The sequence below is a fragment of the Molothrus ater genome, chromosome Z (assembly GCF_012460135.2).
Source record: "Molothrus ater isolate BHLD 08-10-18 breed brown headed cowbird chromosome Z, BPBGC_Mater_1.1, whole genome shotgun sequence".
Taxonomy (NCBI): Eukaryota; Metazoa; Chordata; class Aves; order Passeriformes; family Icteridae; genus Molothrus; species Molothrus ater.
In genome coordinates this window covers 8,947,746-8,968,246 of record NC_050511.2, presented here as the reverse complement: position 1 = coordinate 8,968,246, position 20,501 = coordinate 8,947,746, and the positions used below count along the sequence as shown (strand labels likewise).

Here is a 20,501-nt window from a genome sequence, read left to right as displayed (position 1 = left end):
CTTTGGCTGAAGCATATCTAGTTCCTAGTTTATGACTTGTAATGTCTTCTGCAAAATCTCCAGAGCCTTCTCGATGTTTTCCTTCATCTTCATTTCCCTTTGGCTGTCTTTAATTCCTCTGTCTCCACACACAGCCCCCTGCCACTGCTGAATTCACTGACTGTGCCAGCTGCTATTTCCTCTGGTTCAAGCTCACAGGGAGGTGAGCTCGTGCCAGAAGCGTGGGGCAGAGTGGGCTGCCGGGCATCTGCAGCGGGGCTCTGCCTGGTGTCACAGTCCCACACCCCAGGAGAGAAGGAGCAGTTTCCTCTCCAAAAAACCACTCAGACAGCTTTTTCCCCAGCAGCTTCTCAAGTCTCTGTGAATTCACAGTGTAGGAGCGTCGGGGGGTAGGACGGTCGGGACGGACGGAGACGAGAGATCCCTGAAGCCAGGTCGTGGAGCTTGTGGTTTGTTGCAGAGGGCCTGGGTGCAGGGCCCTGCTGGGAGCTGCCAGCCACAGCTCAGAGCAGGACTGAGAGAAGAGAGGGGTAGAGAGGATGAGAGGGTAAGAGAGTAAGAGGGTAAAAGCGTAAGGGAGTAAAAAATGTAACAGCATAAAAGGGTAAGAGAGTGAGGTTCCTGTTACAATACAATAAATCTTCTTCTGTGTTGAATATTCTCATTCTCTAGTACAAGATACAAATCCTATAGCATTTACATACAGCCTATAAGAATTACCATACTGTGTTGCATTTTAAACCCTAAAAACTACTCTTTGGACCCCTTCTGCCAAGCTGGCAGGGTCTGCTCTGACCCTTGGACCTGTCTGCAAGCAGAGGGAATAGTTTCATCAAAAGAAGATTACCTTCAGCCAGCCACACCATTGTTTTCCAGTTGTTCAGTAACTAAGGTATCTCAAACTTGCTTTCATTTCAATCTTGCTTATAGTTTCTATATCCTCAAAATCTTTTGCCAGACAATCATATTTATAAGGCTTTCCTGTTTGATCTTCCCCAACACACAGGTCAGAACGATGCCTTCACACGCATCCATCCCAGACAGAGCCTGTCCAAGCCGGCCATCTCCCACTGCCCAGAGCTCCATCCCGGCTGGCACATGCTGTGCCCTGCTTTGGGAGCTGCTGCTCCCCCTGCCCTGAGAGGATTCATCTCCACTCGTTACATCTCCACTTTCACTGAAGGCTGGGTTGGTGCCAGTAGTTTCCACTGAGTTTTACACTTCCATGCGAGGACACATGGGATTTCTGGGTGGAGTATTGATGTGCTTCCTGTATTGAGGGAAGAGATGGGGTTGTTCCTGTGGTTGGTGGAAGGGATGAGGACTAGCTGAGCGGGACACTGTGTTTGGAGGACTGTGCAAGCAGTTAAACCTCTCTTCCTTGAGGTGTTTCCCACTCTCTGCCTTGTCCCCTTTCCCACACAATTCTTGGCCACCCCATGGGGGTCTCCGCAATGCCACAGAGGGACAGGCTCTGAGCCATCTCCCCTATATATTCTGTGCATAGTGCACGCTCACAACTGCCACAGTCCAAAGGATCCCATGTGCCTCGATCAGGGGAGTGAGAACTGAGCAATGCTGACCATGCGTTTTCCATGGGGGCACAAAACTTGCCCATCCCTTTGATTTTGGGTCTGAGCAAGCGCTGTGTGCAGCACTGCACACCCTGCAGAGGGAAGAGAGCACTGCTCCAGGGTGCAGGATCTGCTCAGGTCCCTCTCATCCTGTTCACTTAGCCCCTGAACATTTTCAGCATCCTGCCTTAAACCTGAATCACTCTCTAGGGATGCCTGCAACCAAAGGTTAACACGCACCAGGCTGGGGAATCAAGTTTCTATCTGGGGAAACAAAGAGTGTGTGTGGGGCAAACTTTTCAAGGCTGAAGACTCTCTCCCAGCCCAGCTGGCTCCAGCAACCCTGCGCTCCCGGGGAGCTGTTTCCTTGCCCTTCTCAGCATGTTGTGCTCACCCTGCTCTTCCCACTGGCCTCGCCGAAGGCCGGGGACAGCGCAGCAGCCAGCAGGCAGCCTGCCTGGCTCGTGTGCCGCCGGCTTCCAGCAATTATTTCCCGCATCCCAGGGAATGTGCCGCTCTTTGACATTTCTATACGTATTGCCTGGCAGCCTGCTCCCCTTCCCAGACACGGGGGCTTTCCACGCTGGGTGCAAAGTACCTCTGTGCTGGGTCCTGGGAATCGGGGCCTCTGCAGGAAGGAATGTGCTGGTCAGCGGGTTGAACTGAGCCGTGCGACCCTGTTCCTGTTAGCAGTGACTGTAACTTGGAGGCAGCATCCACAAGGATTTGGAAATTCCCAGTCCCACTGGTTCACCCCTTTTGATGCCTTCAGTTTGAGGAACATTTGCTCCCAGCCTGGAGCTGCCTGGGAAGCAGACCCTGCAGTCTGGTTAAGTGGGAGAGAGCTGGAGGCTTCTGCAGTGCTGGTGGTCAGCCCAGGCATGGATGAGTGGAGGGCTCAGGAGAACAGATCTCCTGGCAATATGGGTTGAGGTGCTAGGAAACTGTGAGGCTAGAAACCAAGGGAGTAATCCACACATGAACCCCAGGTCCTGGAGCTCTGGTGTTCTGGTGCAGGTGCAAACATTTGGGATGGAGGCTTGAGAGACCTGTGGTGGTTTTACTGCTTGGGAAGGCGTCGTGAGCAAGGCAGTGAAGTGATTTTGCTATGGTCCCACTGTTTCTGTGCACTCTGTGTGGGGACACCACAGTCTCTGCCTAGGACACCCTCCCCTCTTCATGCACTCTGGAGGTTCCTCCACCACAGGTATGCAAAGGGCTGGAGCTGGGCTGCCTGAGCATGCGGGTAGCTGGAGGCATCATCATACAAAGCCTTGCTGCAATGGCTCTGCACAGTGTCAGACACAGATCCTGTGGTCAGAGAGGGATTCTCTGTAGCTGAGACACCTCAGAGGGCATCCTGCCTGGCTGTGCATCCCTCCCTGTGTCTGCCTCCATCCTGCACCTATGAGCTATGGAAAAAGGTGGTCACTGCAGGAGCCCAGGTAAATGAGGAATGGATTATGTGCAGGAAATTGTGCCTGCCCAGCTGCTGGAGGTTGCTGGTGTTTGACACCCCTAAAAAACACTGTCAGTTCCTCTGTATCCCAAAAGTTTGGTCATCCCTGCAAACAGGGTTGCTCACTCATGTCTCATTGCCAGAAGCTCCCTTCTTTCTCCTTGAGCTGGGGAAACAAGTGACAGAGTAAGGCACATCAAGAGCAAGGAGTGAAGGGAGATGGTCTGAGGGAGGGGAGGCAGAAGGGGAGACAAGGCACGGACCCCCAGACTACTTTCCAAGGGGCCCTGCTGCTCAAGCATGCAGGTGTGTCTGCAATTGCCAAGTATCCGTTTCCCTCCTGGGACCTCTCCAGCCACCTTCCCTGGAAAGAGTGAGAGTCTGCCCATGCAGATGCTTTGTTAGAGGTGCAAGTCACAGCAACAGGGAATTGCCAAAGACTGATGCCTCTGGGAAGGAAAACACGTGCCCTGACCCTACTCAGCAGCTCAGACCGTGTTTGGGGCTGGCCTCTGGCCAGAGGTTGCTGCTGTGGTGTCTTCAAAACACTCAGAGCGCCAGGGACTTTCCAGGAGCTTGCTGCCTTAGTGGGACATAGACTGGTCAAGGGAGGAATCTGGGCTGTGTGCTGGGACTGCAGAGCTCCCCTGGGCTCCTTTATGAGCACCCAGGCACTGCTGTCTGGGGAGGTTGCACAATAAAGGGCTGGAAAGGCACTAAGTGCCAGCATGGCTCTCATTTTCTACCCTGTCCTGATGCCACCAATGCTTTGGGATTAAGGGGATGGGTGACAGCACACAGGATGCCTCTGGGAACTCCTTCCCCATGCTGCCAAATACCCTGGGGAGATGCACCTGCAGACAACCTGCTACTGCCCAACCTGCTGCTTGCCCCAGGCTCTGCTGCCCAACTCCACAGCAGCCTCTGTGCTGCACAAGCGTGTGGGGATTTGCCTCCCCCCATCTGGATACCCCCTGAATAGGATCTCCCTGCATGAGGGATGGAGGAAGCCCCAGGAGTGCAGCCCTGGCACGCTGCCCCACTGTCCTGGAGGAATGCTGCTCTCCTGGCTGGCAGTTGTTGGTGATCCATGACTCCAGCACTGCCTTCTCCCTGATTAGGGAAACAAGAGAGTGGGCACCTTACAGAGCTCTGCTTTCTGCAGCAGCTGGGACTTTGGGCTTCTCCTGGGCTGCTTGAGGTCCTTGATGACTGTTTGTCAGGGTCATTAACAGAAACTGGTGTTACAACCCAGCTCCCAGGCAGCAGGGCCCTCGAAGGGGTTTGATCCCCTCTATCCTTGGTTAGACTCCATGAGAGCTGCCCATTCCACTGGGGCTCCCAGGACACAGCTGGCATGAGCACTGGGACAGGACCTGTCCAAGGAGCTGGAGGCCAGGGTGAGTGAAGAGGGGCTGTTAGCAGTGAGTGGTGAAGGATGGCAAGGGGGACATCTTGCTGCTGGGGGCTGTCCAGGGGGGCTGGAGTGGTGCTGGGGCTCTGGAGCAGGGTGAGCGGCAGCGACACCAGACCCATCACAGGAAATTCCATTTAAACAGCGAGGGAAATGTTTTCAACTTGGGAATGTATCAGCCACTGGAACAGGTGACCCAAAGCAGCTGTGAAACCACCTTGGTCTCCTCCAGATCATGCTCTAGTGATTACCTGAAAAATGTCTGACTATCCTTTCCCCACAGCAGGACTGGTGTCACACTAGCTGCTCAGGGCTTGGTTCAGTAACAAGGGCCATCTCTTTGGATGGCTTTTATCACCACAGGAATTTCCTGTGGGGTCCTGTTCAGCTCTCTGGGTTCACTTCTATGTGGTCCCCATCTGTCCAGCTATGTCCAGCTGCACAGGGCCGTGTCATGCTGCTGTGGGTTTTCACATCCTTGTCAGCACATTCCTTCAGCTAGTCAAGGTCCCCACTCACCCCAGCTCCCCACAATTTGATATCAGCACCAAAATATGATGGGCTGTGCTGTTTTCCCCAGTCTGGCCCTCACACATCCCAGCCCTACAGCTCTATTCAGCTTTGTTCAGCTGGGTTCATCCCCAAGGCAGCCAGACACAGATGGGCACTCATGGGGAAGGGGTGTGGGCTCACCCTGAGCCACTTCTCACCTACTATTTGTGTTGGTGGTTGGCTTGGAAGCAAATCACCAAATGGGGGAGCAAACCAGGTTGACTCCTTGGTTTCTCTGAAGGCTTGGCCACCTTCCAGGATCCATTTCATGGGAATAAACACCAGACCCTCTGAGAGCAGGTAGTGGCAGGTTGTGAGACTGTGTAGGAAACTGGAGCCCACAAACCCGTCTAGCTGTGATGGGATCTGCATCTCCAGCATGTCCCCTACCTGGCACCCCCCTGTGATGGGCAGCTGGGAACAAGACAGGACGTGTCTGTAAAGGGGGGCTTGCAGCTTACAGGAATCCCCACCCTCTACTCGTGCATCACCCAGCCCTTGGCCGGCTGGTGGGCTGCCTGCCAAGCTGTCCGAAAACGAAAGCAAGGAATGCACAGATAAATAGGAGCAGCCTCAGCACGAGGCAGCAGTGCGTGTCCTGCTCCCAAGCCTTGTCCTGCTCAGTACCCGTGGCAGCACCATGGCTCTCCGCCCCTTCCTACTGCTGCTGCTGCTGCTGGCTGCCTCCCTCCTCATCGCCCAGGCTCAAGGTGAGGGGCAAGGAGCTCTCCTGCCTGCTCGTGCTGGGATGGGGCAGGGTGTGCGGGTCCTCAGTGAGGTGTGCAGGGTGTGGGGTGGTGTTTGTAGGGCCCTGGGGTGTGCAGGTGTGTGTAGGGCTCTGTGTGTGCCTGTGGCATTGGCTGGCAGGGCTTGCTTGGCTTGGAGTGTGTCTGTGTGCATGTGGCTGCTGGGGCAGCAACACCCCAAGCTGAAAAGAACAGAATGATGTTCAGTACCTTTTCAAGGAGCTTCTCTCTGCCTCAGTTTCCCCGCCACCACTCTCAGATGTGGTGTCTCGTATTCCTGGTGCCAGGTCTAACCTGTAGCTGGGCACTGGGGTTCAGAGCTTCCATCCCCACATGGTGCCCAGAATCACCCTGACCCATGACACCAAACAGTCCCTCTGCTGTCAGCTAGCATTCTGTGCTGAAGGTGTCCTGACTCACTCATGATCCCTAATCCCACATGCCCTCCTTGCTCACAGGCATTGGAACCTCAGCCTTGGACTGCTGCCTGAAGAACAGACCTTTGAAGAAGGAAATCCTTGGTGGTGTGGTGACATCCTACCGCCACCAGGGACCCGAGTCGGGGTGTTACCTCCGTTCTGTTGTGTGAGTACTCTGTGGTGGCCAGGACCACTTGGAACAGTTTGTCTTCAGACAAACCCTTCCCTGACATCCCTCTGCTCCCCCCCAGAAAATCTTTCTGCTGCTCCCCCAGGCTCATTACCAAGAAGAACAGGAAAATCTGTGCCTCTCCCACTGAAGACACTGTCCTGAAGTTGATTCAGAAGCTGGACAGGAGGGCCAAAAATGGCAAGAGCAGGAAGAAAGGGCAGACCCAGCGTGCCAGGGACAAAACCAAGAAGCAGAGGCAGCAGCAGGTCTAAGTCAGGCCTGAAGAGGTAGGTGAGGGGGGTGAGTAGAGTGAGGGTGCTGCACCCCATTCTAGATCCTTCTCGGTGGGAGGGTGGGCGTTCAGCTCCAGGTGCAAAGCCTGGGAGAGCTGTCAGAGCCGTGGCTGGAGCACAGAGGCACTTAGGGAACAACTCTCTCTTGGTTTGTGCTTGCCTTGAAATTAGATTTGTTACTGGAGCCGCTGGGGTAAGGCGATGCTTGGGGATGGGCAGGGCAGGTCACAGTAGGGAATGGCCCCCAGCTGGGGTGGATGATCTGGCTGAGACCCTCTCCATCTCACCCCCTCCTCCTTGCCTTTGTCAGGACGGATGCCTTCCCACTGGTGACTGACCCACGGCAATGGCAATGGACACACAGAAACCACACACCCACCCACCCGCCAGCCCCGGGGCGGGGATGGGGCAGGCTGAGGAGGATTCCCTCTGCCCCAGGACCTCTTTGTTGCTGCTATGCCTCACGCAGAGATCCCCCAGCACCTGCAGTGCCTGGGCGATCTCAGCAAAGCAGGCACCCAGGTCCTCACTTGTCCTATGGCCAAATAAGTGGGGACCTGGGCAAGGGAGCTGAGCCACGATCTCTAGAGGAAAGTGGACATGCTTCCCACTCAATGGGAGTTATGTAGCCTAGCAGGATAGACGCTTTTCCTATGACTTTTTTTTTGGGGGATATTATACATTTGTATTTATGTTTGAAAACTGTGCTTTCATTCAGTCTTCCTGAAAGGCTTTACTTCTCTCTCCTTATGCTTCACAAAGTAGCCTTTATGCTGCAGGCTGGATTTTTTGGAAGATTTCTCTTATTTTTCTACCGAATAAACTGTGGCTGCATTTTATTTTCCTCTCATCTCTTTGCTCCTTCTTGGCTTGCAAGGCATGGGGAAGCAGGCAGGTCCCAAGTCCTGAGGTCCTACTTGAGCTGCTTGCTGGGTGCTTTCTGCAGAGCAATTAACAGCAGCTGAGATGGAGAGTTTTGGGGTAACAGTGTGTCTGGACTGTTCTAATCTTTCAGGTTTTATGGCGCACTGTTGCATTGTAGTTTGTATAAAGATAGCCACAATTTGTCCCTTTGGTTTTTTCATTTTCTTTTTTAGGTACAACGTTTCCATGAAATCAGAACTAATTGTTCAATTTAGTGGAATTATACCCTTTTAGCTCCCCTGGCTACAAAATTGCAATGAAATTAGAACAAATTGTTCAGTTTAGTGGAATTTCACCCTCTTCTTTCTCCTGGCTTTGCTTGTGTCAGGGTTTCAGACACTATTAAGACAAATGCTTAGTTTTCTGGGAAAAAAAAAAGCCCCAGCAACCCTCTCACACATATTTACCAAATCTGAAAAGCCCACATGGTGAAAAACACATGTGAGGCTGTGAAGGTGGGGGAAGAGCAGATTTTGTAGAATTTACTGTAGATATCCCGCAGCCATTTGAGAGCAGCTCTATCCCAAACATTTAGTGAGAAAAGTCAGTGAGTAGAGGATACCTTTAGGTGAGACTGCAAGTGGAGGTGGGACAGGCCCCTGGGACAGGGGCTGGGGGAAAAATGACATCTCCCTGTGCTTGCAACCCGCTCTCCCTGGCTGAGAAGGAGCAAATTAAACAGCTGTGCTAGAGCCACACTGCTATCTGCTTGTAGAGATTTTGAACATGGACTTTGGTCAGTAAAGGTCTATTAAATCATATAAATGCAATAATAGGATTTGCAGAGCTTAACAGTATCAGCATGGCCAGTGTGTTTGTTGGAGTAAAGCTTATAGCTTAGTGTTTTTACCAAGTATGTATCAGGTTTGATTGCTTTATTAATAGGGCATTTAGGTTTATCATTTTAAGTGTGCTGTGCAAAGTAACTGTGAAGTCCAAGATCCTGGCCCCGAGCATGGGACAGGCACTGAGCTGTCTCCTCCTCCACGCTGAGCACCTGGCTGTCTGCCAGACCGGCTTTTGGACAGGATGTGTGGCAATAAAATGTATTCTTTATAACCAAATTCATTTGTTCTGGCTGTTGTGATGGGCTTTGGTGGGGTGGGAAGGGCTGCATGGCGGGGTGTTCTCCTGCCCCACTCACTATCATCCCCCAGGTCCAGGCTTATTCAGTGCTCCCATGTGATGCATCCTTGGGGTGCTTGGGCTGGGAGCTGCTGGCACAGGGGAGCAGTGCAAGCCCCCTCTCTTGCAGCGGTGATTCCCAGCCAGGTGGAGACATCCTGGTAGCTCATCTGTCCCCAGTGAGGGGTTCTGAGGTGCCAGAGAACATGGGCATAACACTGTGCCCTCCCACTGACGACACCGGGACACAGTGTCTTGGTTTGGACACAGCATCTTTTCTCACAGCCGAGCCTGTCCCTCTAACTCCGACCCATCCTGGGGGTGCACTGCTTGTTCAAAACAGGGGCTCTGTGCTCCTAGCTGCTTTGGGATAATAGCAATAAAACAGGTTATTAATGAGGCTATGCTCTGGACTGGACTTTGCTGGGAGCCTGGGAACTGATACCTGCACACAAGGAGTCAGGTGGGGTGCCATGAGAGGAGTGGAGGCAGCCCTGTGTTTGATGGGGATACACTGCATCCAGTGGCCTTGCCTCGGATGAACTCCTTGTGCTAGTTGTGGTGTCAGGGGATTGTGAAATGGTTGCAAAAATTCCCAAGAAATGAGGTCTAGACAAATACATCTGAAACCACAAACAGCTAAGCATGAGAATATGGCAGGAGCGAGCCAGCATGTGAAATGTGCCCTGGTGTCTCTGTGGCTGTAGAAGAAAACACCACACAGAAGGGATTTTTCCCTTTAAAGGCCAGGAGGGCATTAGGCTAAAACAGGTTAAAAAGATATACCAGTGTTGCTGTTCTGATTTGCCCTAAAACTTATTAAAAAAAACAGGGTCTGGAAGCACACAGGAGCTTGTTCCTTGCTCAGGAAGGCACACATGAGCACGGGCACAGATGCACAAATGCAAGCCCACCTGTGCCTGTGCCCGCACACACACAGGTGTTTGCGCTCTCCTTCCAGATTGATTGCTGAATGCTGCTTTCCAGGCAGACAAGGTGGCAGGGTTACTGGGGGCCTCTTGAGGCAGGTGTGAAACAGGTGGTCACAGCACTGCTACAGTGAGACGGCACCAGGGAAACACCTCCAAGGAGATTCCCTGTGAGAAGTAACAAGCTGCAACCTGCAGCACTCAGCAGGCACCAAAATTCCTTCTTCACAAAGGAGCTGAATCCATGGGCCCCATCTGGGACAAGAGATGTGAAGAAGAAGGTCTAAGGTGGTGCAGCAGTGAAGCAGCAGAAAGGAATTCACAGAGCTGTATCCCTGGGCAGGGCAAGCCTGATGCTTTGTGCAAAGATAAGGCAGTGCTGATGAAGTATGTGCTGGGGTAGGAGGTGGGCAAGGGATGTATAAAAGCCCACCTAGACACAGAACCAGTCAGCAGGGAAGGAAGCAAAGCTGAGCAAAGAGTTGGGATAGCTCGGCCACTCTGGAGCAGAAAGGCTTCAGTGACAGCAGAAAGCAGCTGGGCGAGACAGAAAACAAGAGCAGCCAAGGAAGTCTTGAGCCCAGGCCAAATGATTAGCTCAAGCCATTAGCTGGTGCAGAGCATGCTCCAGGGCTGCGCCAGCAGCAGAGTGCGCTGGGCTGCGACGCCAGGTGGAGCTCCAGCGAGGCTCACCTGGACACAAGCACATCAGCTCCATCCCTCCATCCCAGGTCCTGGCCCAGCAGCAGGGGTGGGCAGGGCTGCAGCAGCCAAGTGGGGCTAAGGGCTGCTTTTGGGGCTGCACGGGTGTGAGAGGGGCTTTGGATTCCAAGCAAAGCTTCGAGGTGTTTTTTGGTGTTCTCTCCACCAACACTGCTCTCCTGAGGTCTGTTATGGTCTTGAGAGCAGAGAGGATGTGGGAAAGTGGCTGGTGGCCAACAGGGGCTCTCACCTTTCCTACCCCAAGGTATTTCCCAGTCCTGGCCATCCCCTGACATTCATGCTGTCCTAGAGGGCACAACCCAGGGCTTCCTTTCAACCCTTTTGTTGGCTACGTGTAACTCCCAAGTGTTCTCCTTCCCCCATCTTCTCTTTTGCCGTCTGAAGACCCTTGGCTTTGGCATGTCTGATGCTGTTATTCCTCCTTCCATTTCCCCAGAACCCAAGGTCCCTCTGCTTGTGTACCATCCTTGTCTTCCCATTGCAGACTGCTCCTTGGCTGTGAAAAGCATCTGCTCTACTCTGAGGATATCCTGTGTCGAGGCCAACACGAGCCCTACTCCAGAGCTGCAACAAACCAAGAACTTCACAGTCTCCCCTGCCTGTTGTCAAAGAGCCAACAGAGCAGTGAGGCAGCCCCCAAGGGTTTGTTCTGTCCCGTTTTCTTGTAGACCTGTCCACAAGTGCTTGGGGTGTACAGCCTCACTGGGCATTCTTCTCTGCCAGGCCATGCAGGGTGTGCCAAGGAAATTGCTGATTGGCTGCTTTTTGTACAGGTCTTCGAGCTGTCCCTAGACATCCCCTCTGAAATCCCTTTTCAGGGAGGGGCTGCAGAGAGGACAGGCAGAATGATGGCAGGGAGTCAGGGCAGGGGCATCCCACCTGGCCACTGCCATCTCTGTGCTATTTGCAGGAAGCACCTGGCTGGGAATCTGCAGCCCAAAGGTGATGCTGAGGGACACGTGTGTGGCAGGGATTTTGGGAGAGGTTTGCTTGCCTAGGAGTGTTGAGCAAGACACAGCTGAAAGTTTTTTTGATCTGCTGCTCATCATTCATGGTGACCACAACACCAGTGACACTGAAGACAATGAGTATTAGAGGCAGAGCAGGAACTGGAACCTTTTGAGTTCTTCTGGACCAGATCCTCAGGTTCCTCTTTGCTACTTCTGGGCAAAGCTGTGACCTGCTATTCCCCCCACCCCCCTCCCTTATCTCCATTTAATCAGATTGGTTGTGTTCACTCAGCTAGAGGAGATCCAGTGGGGCCCTGAGCCCCATGGCTGCTTTGGCCTCAGTCCTTGCACTACACCAGGACTGGGAATGTGCTGGGAGCTGTGTGAGGCTGCCATGAACTGGGTGTTGCAAGCGGAATTGAAGCAGCTGCAGTGCTTTCCCAGTATTTCCCAATGAAATGAATGCAGCCAGCCCAGATCCCACCCCCAAGGACTGGCTGGAATTTGCTGAAATTCCCCCTTTGCCCTTTCCAGCTCTGTAGCTCAGAGGTGGAAGGCAGATCACCACCAGACAGCCTGGGGAATAGCTCTCCTGGCAGCTCCCGTGGTTGCCAGGTCTCCCAGGTCTCCAGGAAGGCAGCAGCATGGTCAATGCTCCTTGAGGAGAGCCCAGGGGTGAAGGTGATACCCACATGGTCAGTTTACATTTCAATGGGTTGGATTTCCCACAGGGATCATTAGTCCCTTCTGATTTCCACTTAAATTGACAACTGAATTATCAAGGTTTCTGCAGGAGTGAGTCCTCATGGATGCTTCATGCTGCATCCTGTGGTGTCCTTGGGGCTGGAGCTCCAGTGCTCTCTAATTGCTCAGGAAGAGGCTTAAATGAGTCAGTGTGAGCAATGCTCTTTCCTCATCCCCACCAAGTCCCCTGACTGTTTGTGCCTCTGGGGACCCTGGACCCTGAAGATCCCTGTCTTCCCCATCTGCACTGCCTCTTCTGGCCCCTGAGGCTCAGTCCTGCGAGGGGGATAGGCGACCTTCCTGAATGCCACAGGGATGCACTTCAGAGATGACCACGCTTTTCTAAGAAATCTTACTGACCCCCAGTAAGAGGGGCAAAACCCACCACATTCCCCTTTCACAATGCAAGTGGAAAGCCCCTTTTCTCACTCTGATGTTCTTCCTGGAGAGCAGAGGCGTGTGAAGCTGCTGTGCTTTGACCCACTAGGCTCCCTGACAGCTGTCATGAGGAAGAACAAGCTCTCTTTCCTGCCCATGTTGTTGGCAGGGGCTGTGGGCAGCTCAGGGGGTGGGGTTCCCCTGCAGCCAGAGGTGGCTAAGAGGTTTAGTCCCAGATGGATATATTCCCAACTCAGCATGCTCCTTTTGGTGTAGAGCCAGTTGAGAGCCAGCAGGAGGTGGGAGAACCTTGTGCCAGGGAAGTGGTGGCTGGGGACACCCGTCCTTGCCATGGGGTGCAGGACCCAGCAGTGCCTGGAGGGGAGTCCCACAGCACAGGAGTCCCACAGCACAGGAGTCCCAGCACCCCACACCCAGATCATGCAAGGAGGTAAGGGTTTGTTGCTGGGCAGCCCCCCAGCACCCCCCACCCCCCCAGTAGGTCAGGGTGCTGCTCTTGGGACCCACTTTTTGCAGAGAGCTCCACACTGTCAGACCAAGCCCCAGCGAGGAGCTGGCTCTGGGCTGGGAGCAGTTCTGGCCACCAGCTACCAGGAGCTGTCATCCTCCCTGCTGTGACATCTCTCTGGCAGTGTTCTGAGGAGATTAAGCAGAGACCAGGTTGCAGAACCAGCCTACACCCCCAAACCTGCGGGGAGCCCGGGGCTGATGACGCTAATCCTTCACCACCTAAACTCGACTTCTGCGGGTTTGGGACTGTCAGCAGGTGCTGACTGAAGTTAAGCTGACACATCCTGTTTGTGCTACTCCTGCTGGGGCACAGGAGCAGCCAGAGGCAATGCTTTCCTGATGGAGGAGATCACCCCACACATGAGGCTGGTGCCAGTGCCAGTGCAGGGATGCAGCACCATGTCTGGTGGCATGGCTGGAGTCTCCTCTTGCTTCTTAGCATGGGTTGGGGAAGGGGCAGAGCCTCTCCTACTGTTGAGAGGAGCGTGAGGGAGTCACTGAGGTGCCTGGGTCCCAGCTGTGTGCCTTGTGCCCAGGTGGAAGGGGCTCTGTACACTGCTCTCCACTTAGGTGCAAGGACAGTCCAAAGCTGGAGCAAGGGTAAAAGTGCAGGCATAGAGACTCTGCTGCAAAATATTTTTCTCTTTGTCAGTGGGAATTTATCTAGGTGCATCTGATGCCTTTCTGTTTGTCCTGCCCCTGGGCCCCTCAGAGAAGACCCTGACTCTGGCATCTCCAACTCCCTGCAAGGCAGATGCTGACAGCAGTGACCCTTCCGTCGTCCTTTCCCTGGGCTGCACAGCCCCGGTGATCCCTGCTTCCCACAGGGGACTGAAGCAGCTTGGTTTAAGGGACATCACTGCAGGTGGCACTGGCACTGGCATGGTGGTGAGTCACCATACCAAGGAGAAACAGCCCCCATCCCTGTGCTCCTGTGAAGATTCAAAGCGGGAGCGCTGGTGTGCGCTCTCGGCAGTGCCCATGCAGCGGGTGAGATGCTGGCACCCTGCGCTGTGCACACAGCCTCCGTGGGGGATTTCTGCTCTTGCATGGAGAAAACCTGTTTACTGGAAGCTCTGTTGCTGCCTTTGGCCAAGAACCCATTTTCTGGGACACCTGGAAATCAGGTTGTCTTTTGGCCTGTGAGATCGTGGTCCTGGAGTGCGCTCTCCTCTCTCTGCCAGCTTTGGATGTGCCCCCATGAAGGCACTGGGGAGGGCAGGGGGGGAAAGGCAGGCTTCAGCAACCAGCCTGGGAGACTCTGGGGGGGAGACAGACATCACCCCAGTACCAACATATACCCCAAAAATTGGGTTGAGGCAAGTTCTACCCCCCACAGCATCAGAGGGTTGAGACTACATGATATTTATTGTGAATGTCCCAGAGATGTCTCAGAGAAGAGGCTGGGAAATGTGTGGGGTGAGAGCCCCCCAAGTGCTATCCCAGGACCCTGGGGTGCTTTCACAAGGTAAAAGGACCTTGGAGCTGCCTGGTCCTTCCCAGCAACATCTATGGCCTGAGTGCTGGCAGAAGAGGGCAAGGGAGTTTTTGGCTATAGGATCCCAGAACAGCTGGCTGCAGGGAATCAGCTGCTGGAATATTCGGGAACTGCTCAACAATTAAATCCAGCCTGTTGTAATTCCTTTTTACAATGTCCCAGCCTTTAAAAGAAAGTGAAAGCCATGTGCTGCAAGGGTATATAAGCAGTGGGGAGCAGCAGCAACAGGGCCCAGGGAAGCTGAGCAGAGTTCACCTCTCCTGCCTGGAGCTCCATTGCCTCCAGCCCATCCTCTGCCAGCTTAGCAGCAAAATGCAGCAGCTGCATCTTCTCTGCTTCAGTCTCCTGTTGCTGGGACATATCCTGGATGGTAAGATGGGACCTCTCAGGCTGCCTTTCCTGGGGAAATTAGAGGATTCTGTTTCTTCTCTCTTTTGCATTTCCAGCAGACTTTTAGAGGGACAATGGCTGCCGCTTCCTCTCAGCCCTCCTGTGTCCTCTTCTTGTAACCTGTCCACAGGGACTTAGTCCTGCCCAAAGTCCAGACAGGAGCCTGCAGGGCTCTGGGGCTGGGAAGGTGTGTTTGGGAAAGGCCCATGGTGCAATCCTGCCTCCCAGTGCCCTAGCCCAGCTTGCATGCATTGGGCTGGGATTGTCTTGGTCCCATTCTCCCCAGTACACCACCGAGGTGACATTCCTGTCACCTGTGGATTGGAATGTCACCAATCCACGTTGGTGGAGGTGACATTCCTGTCGTCCTGTGGTGTAGGGCAGCCTGGAGGCAGGTAGCAGGGCTGGTAGCAAAAGGGAGGGTGTCTGCTGGGCAGGGCTGATGTTTGAGAGGCTGTTGGTGCTGGATGTGGCATTTGCACAGGTCACAGCTATCTGGGTGGGTGACATCAGAACCTCTACATGTGGTGGGGAGCTGGGGGGTCCAGATGTTTTGTGGTGTTGCACCACCACACGTTGCTGGTGAGGGTACAGATGTCTGTGGGTGCTGCCAGCCTTGTCAGGTGTTAACAGTGAGCACAGGATTTGCTGGGAGGGTGACTCTGGATCTCCTTCCCTGCAGAGAAGCAGACAGGTATGTCCTTCAGCTGTCACAGGGATGATCTGTGTGGGGTGGGCTGGTGGTGGGGTAGCTGCCAAAGCTGTGATTGCTTCAGTAAATAAAACTGAAATCATCCCCAACCCCTCAGAAATGCGTGTCTGTATTGCAGCACCCTGAAGCGGGGTAAATAAAGACCCCTGTGTCCTTTCTTGCTAGCTGGGGTGCAGGTGGGTTGCCTTCTGCCTGTTTACTCTTCCCCATCTCCTTTGGTTTTCGTGGGAAGGAGGTAAAGGGCTCTCAGCGCTGGGGTGTGAGTGCAATAAAGCACTCAACAAAGGTGCCTGTGTGCCCGGGCAGGGCGGTGTGCGACAGCATTCCTGCAGGCACCGTCCTGCCACAGCCCTGTCTCTCCTCTGGGAGAGGCTCAGCTGGGCGCAGCCTGCTCAGTGTGTTCCTCCTCCAGTGCACGGCGGCAACAACGTCCTCGACTGCTGCCTGCGGACGAGCGAGGCGCCCATCCCGCGGCGGATCGTCAAGGATTACTGGCTCCAGCTGGTGCAGGACGGCTGTGACATCCCTGCTGCCGTGTAAGAGCCCAAGCGCTGATGGCTGAGGCACTCGCGATGGCCAAGGGATGGACTTTGCACAGAGGCAGGGTGGAAAGCAGAGCAGGATGGCAGAGGGATGTTGAGCGGGATTTGAGGGTGAAGGAATAGGGAGAGCTGGAGAAGAAATCCTGGAGATCCAGAGGCACAGTGAGAGGGGACAAAAGCCAGGGAAGAAAGTAATCTACAGGCAGAGATGGGGAAGGGCACTGAGGTGGGGGGTGGGTGAGAGCTTGAGGTGTTCTTGGGCATCCATGAAGTGCCGGTCACTACATCTTGGTTTTTTCCCCTCATGGGCCTGGCAGATTCATTACCACAAAGGGCAAGCGCCTCTGTGCACCCCTCCATTCCCCATGGGTGATTCGTCTCCAAGAGAGCCTGGATGCCAGCTCTGCCAAGAGTGTAAGAACCATCCCTGTTCCCAGCCCAGGGGGTGGGTTTATCCACTGCCAGACAGGCTTTTCCCATTGTGACTGGGCTGCTGGGAAGAGCAGGGCTGTGCTCTACCAAGGCATGGATAATTTGTCTTGGTCTCCATCCCTCCTGCCTCCAGCTGGGACTAGTCTGCCTCCTTGGTAGTCCCTCTTCCACCCCAAATAAATGCAGCCCTGGGATTTTTGTCTACCCAGTTCGCTCTTGTCTGAGCCTGGTGTGTGCCATGGCAAATGGCACCAGGAGCATAATCCCTTCTCACTTCTGCCCTGTAAGCTTGGAGTCTGCTGCTTGTGCATCTTCATGGAGAGGGCTTATGATGAGCTTGGTGGGTGCTTTACAAGCCCTGATGGGTCCATCACTACCATGGCTTGTGCAGCAGAGGAAGGAACCCTGGGGAAGCTCATAGCCCAAAGAGAACACTAGTATCAGTTGGGTTTTTCATTTCCCTAGGGCAAACCACAGGGCAAGTAGGTCCTGAAGAAGCCATGGCTTGCCCCAACAGCTGGAGGGGACCATCTCCCACCTGTGAATCTGATGCTAACAGAGCCAACCTGCTTTCGTCTCCAACCTCAGGGCTGACCCTCCCTGAGACTCATGCCAGTGTGTGGGACAGGGCAGAGCCCTGTCTGCTCTGTCCTTTTCCCTCTGCCTCCAACGTGACCCAGCAGCCTGTGTCAGGCTGAGCCAGGGGCTGCTGCACTCCATCACCTTTGCAGCCTGGAAGCCGTTTGATGGACTGGTCTGTGAGGCAAGCTGGGGACTCCCATGCTTCCCATTAACACAGCAGTTGTGAGCTCGAGCCACAGTCTGATCCCTTTGGTTTCCATTGCCAGCCCCAACCTAGAGTTCTCCTGCATCCCTGGGAAGGGCTGCCAGCAGAGAACAGTGTGGGGCTGGAGGGGAGTGATGGAAATGTTCAGGATAGGGGCCATACATTGTACTGGTCCTTGCCAAGCACAACCCAGATGCCCTCAGAAAATGTGTAGCTGATGTTGTTCCTCTCTCACTCCTGAATTCCCTGCACTGTTTCCCTCCTGCCCTTCCTTGCAAGGGTAGAAATAGAGCCACTAATGTGGAGCAGGCAGAGATGTGGCTCTTAGCCCTTGCCCTCCTTGGGGATATTGTACCTTTTTCTCAGTCCCTCAGCCTGACACTACTGTCCAGCCCTGCCCCATGCCCACGCCTGGAGGTTGTGCTGCTCTAAGGTTATTTGCTGCTAGATCTGTTCATTGCAACAATTCCATGTGTATGCCTCTTCTTTACTCTCTTTTTTATTTTTTTATTGTGCAGTGATTCTATTAAATAAAAAGAAAAGCCAGCAGGTAGTTGTCGTGCCTCATGTTTGAGCCTGAAAGCCAGCGTGGAGTTTGTGGTGAGCAGGCAGCACTGCCTACTGTGCTGCACAGGCAAGGGGGCTGTGCTGGGCTGTGGGGAGGAGGCGGGAGAAGGAGGGCTCCTAGGGATGAGGGACACAGCAGATGGGTTGCAGGTCTCTCCTGGGAGTCCCTCAGCACTGTGGAAAACAGGCACCCTGCTCTGCACTGTTCAGCCAGGCTGAGTGTGCAGGGATGGGGTAGGAGGGAGCATGCCAGTGTTGCACCATCCAGCCCCAAACACTTCAGTCCTGCCTGTGCAGATGCTGGGTTGGATCTCCCCAGCTCTCAGCTTCCACAGGGGCAGAGGACATGGAGGAAGTGCTGCAGGGACAGGAGGTTTGTCCTTGCAGTAAAGAGAAGCTGAGGCACAGTGTGGTTGATTCCTCTGGCAGGTCAGCACTTGCTGGCTGCTGGGGTGCAGATGAGTGGGAGGATAAGATTTTGGGGCAATGGAGGCTGCTGAAGACACCTTTCCTGGGCACACCCATGGATAAGGCACAGAGGGCAGCTCCCCAGCTCCTGCCACTCATCGACAGTAAGCTGAGAATCTGTGGCGCTTTTCCTCCTGAGCCTCAGGTCTCCTGTGCAATCTGAATAAGGTCTTGCTGTCTCAAAGTGTCCTTTTGTCCCCTTTTGCCCAGGCCATGCGATGTCTGAACAAAGCTAGTCTGTCCAGCTTAAGCTTTCTGTGTCCAACAGGCAGGCACCATCCTCTCCTCCCAAGCCCTGCTGTGACTGTCTGCATCATTCAGTTAGTCAGTTTTGGTGCTAACCAGCATGTCTGGGCACAGGTTGGGAATGAAATGGCCCAGGACTGTTCCTGAGGGCAAGGGAAGCACCCCTCAGGGGATGCCATCCACAGTGATGCAGTGGCTGGGCTGTCCAAGCCAGGCCGTGCCCAGGTACCTGAAGGCTTTGTGCTGACACCTCTTGAGCCCAGGCTTAATCCTGTCCCCTCTTCTCCCCTGGTCACCTGCCTCACTCAGCTGGTGGCTGGTTTCTCTTTCAGGTGTTCTCCCCTCCGGGGTGCCCCTCCCTGGTATGTGCACACACAGTGCCTCAGGCTCAGATGTCTCTGAGTGTGACTCTCAGGGAGCACCAGCTCTGTCCCAGACCATTAACTACAGTGACAGCCCCAGCAATTCAATCCTGGGCAGAAGGAGGAAGAGAAGGAAGGCTGGTATGGGAAGAGAGGCCAAGATAAACAGTGTGAGTGGGAAATGAGGATAACTGGTGCTGGCTTGGACAGAAGCCTTCCTGCTGCTCGCTCAGTGACCTGCGAGGGGGCCGTGGCTGGGGAGGGGGAGGATGCTTGGCATGGATCTGCTCTGAGGCTGAGCTGCTGCAGCTGGAGCAGGTCCCTGTGAAGGGCAGGGACTGCCAGAGGGGCTTAGCCTGGGGTGGATTAGATTCGTCCTTGGCTGCAGGCTCCCAGGACAAGGAGAACAGTGTCCTGGACCAGGGAAAATGAGGGAGAAGGGGCTTACACTGATCTCTTGGAAGCAGGTTAATCCATTTCCATGAGAGTTTCAGGGATGTCGTAGCCAAGCAGCCCTTAAGAGCAGAGCCCAGGGTTCTCATCTCTCCTGGGAGCAGTAAATGTGTTCTCCTCAGAGCAGTGCAGCTGCACACCACAGATCCCTGCTAGCTCCTTGCCTGCTGTGGTTCTCAAGTGGATGGTGCTCCACGTCCCAGCTCTGGCTGCAGGCTGCTCTTAGCCCCCCACCCCCCAGGGGAGCACAAGAAGAGATGCTGTCCTGGACCACGTACGAGTTCCTGGCTCCTGTCCCTCCTCCAGCCCTGCAGCAGCCTCTCCGTCCACGCCAGAGCCCAACTCCTCTTGGAAATCTGTCAAAAACCAGATTGGTTCAGTGCTTAGTAAACCAGGGAAGGAGTTTCTCTGATTCAAAATGTCAATGATCTCTTTAGAAGGAAGCAGCCACTTTCCTCAGGGAAAGTAGCTAGTCACTGCTGTGTCAAAAACCTTGGTTCCCAGCCCAAAGCCAGTTTCAGTAAAAAAAGTCCTCCTGCTTTTTTCTCCCCAGACATGTTTTTCTTGCTCTTTTCCTAACCTCACTGCATCCTCAGGGGTGGGTGGTGCAGGACCAGAATCCATTGCAGTATGATGCAGACATACCCTCAGCAGCTCAGGAGTTACCTGCAAGGATCTCTCTGGCTCTGGAGCATTGGCTGAATCCCCTGGAGCCCTTTATTCAAGCCTGGGGACCTGTATTTCACACGTTATGGAGCAACAAGGTGCTGCAGCTGCAAAGCTTTCACAAGGAGCTGACAGAACAGCCGCTCTCCTGTGCACAAGGCAGGAGATAAAGGACAAGGCTGCATCTGTGCAAGCAAACTGAGCAGGCACTGGGTCGCTCCCTGGCTGCCAGCACTCACAGCTGGGATCATGAGAGCACTCATGTGTCTGCCTGGCATGGTGAAAGCAGTCTTGGATGGTGCCCAGGCTCAGTGCAAGGGGCACCAGACACAGCAGGCACAATCTGCTGCGGTCTCAAGGTCTGACCTGGCACAGACATACCCAGCTGGGAGGTAGGATTGAAGGTTCCATGGCGGAAAACATCCATTTGCTTCTCTGCTAGCAG

General features: G+C 54.2%; 2 protein-coding genes across 2 annotated transcripts; both read left to right on the top strand.

The window, feature by feature from the left end:
- Window positions 1-5,603: 5,603 nt before the first annotated feature.
- LOC118699412 (C-C motif chemokine 19-like) lies at window positions 5,604-7,094 on the top strand. The gene is made up of 4 exons (XM_036403419.2): window positions 5,604-5,709; window positions 6,204-6,330; window positions 6,440-6,623; window positions 6,940-7,094. The coding sequence occupies exons 1-3, from the start codon at window positions 5,640-5,642 to the stop codon at window positions 6,606-6,608; spliced, it is 366 nt and encodes a 121-aa protein (XP_036259312.1). The 5' UTR covers window positions 5,604-5,639; the 3' UTR covers window positions 6,609-6,623; window positions 6,940-7,094.
- Window positions 7,095-12,843: 5,749 nt separating this feature from the next.
- Window positions 12,844-18,633, top strand: CCL19 (C-C motif chemokine ligand 19). Its single transcript, XM_036403719.1, is given in 6 exon segments — window positions 12,844-12,853; window positions 14,641-14,727; window positions 14,730-14,801; window positions 15,946-16,069; window positions 16,393-16,489; window positions 18,598-18,633. Coding segments are annotated over 6 exon segments (426 nt in total).
- The last annotated feature ends 1,868 nt before the right edge of the window (window positions 18,634-20,501 follow it).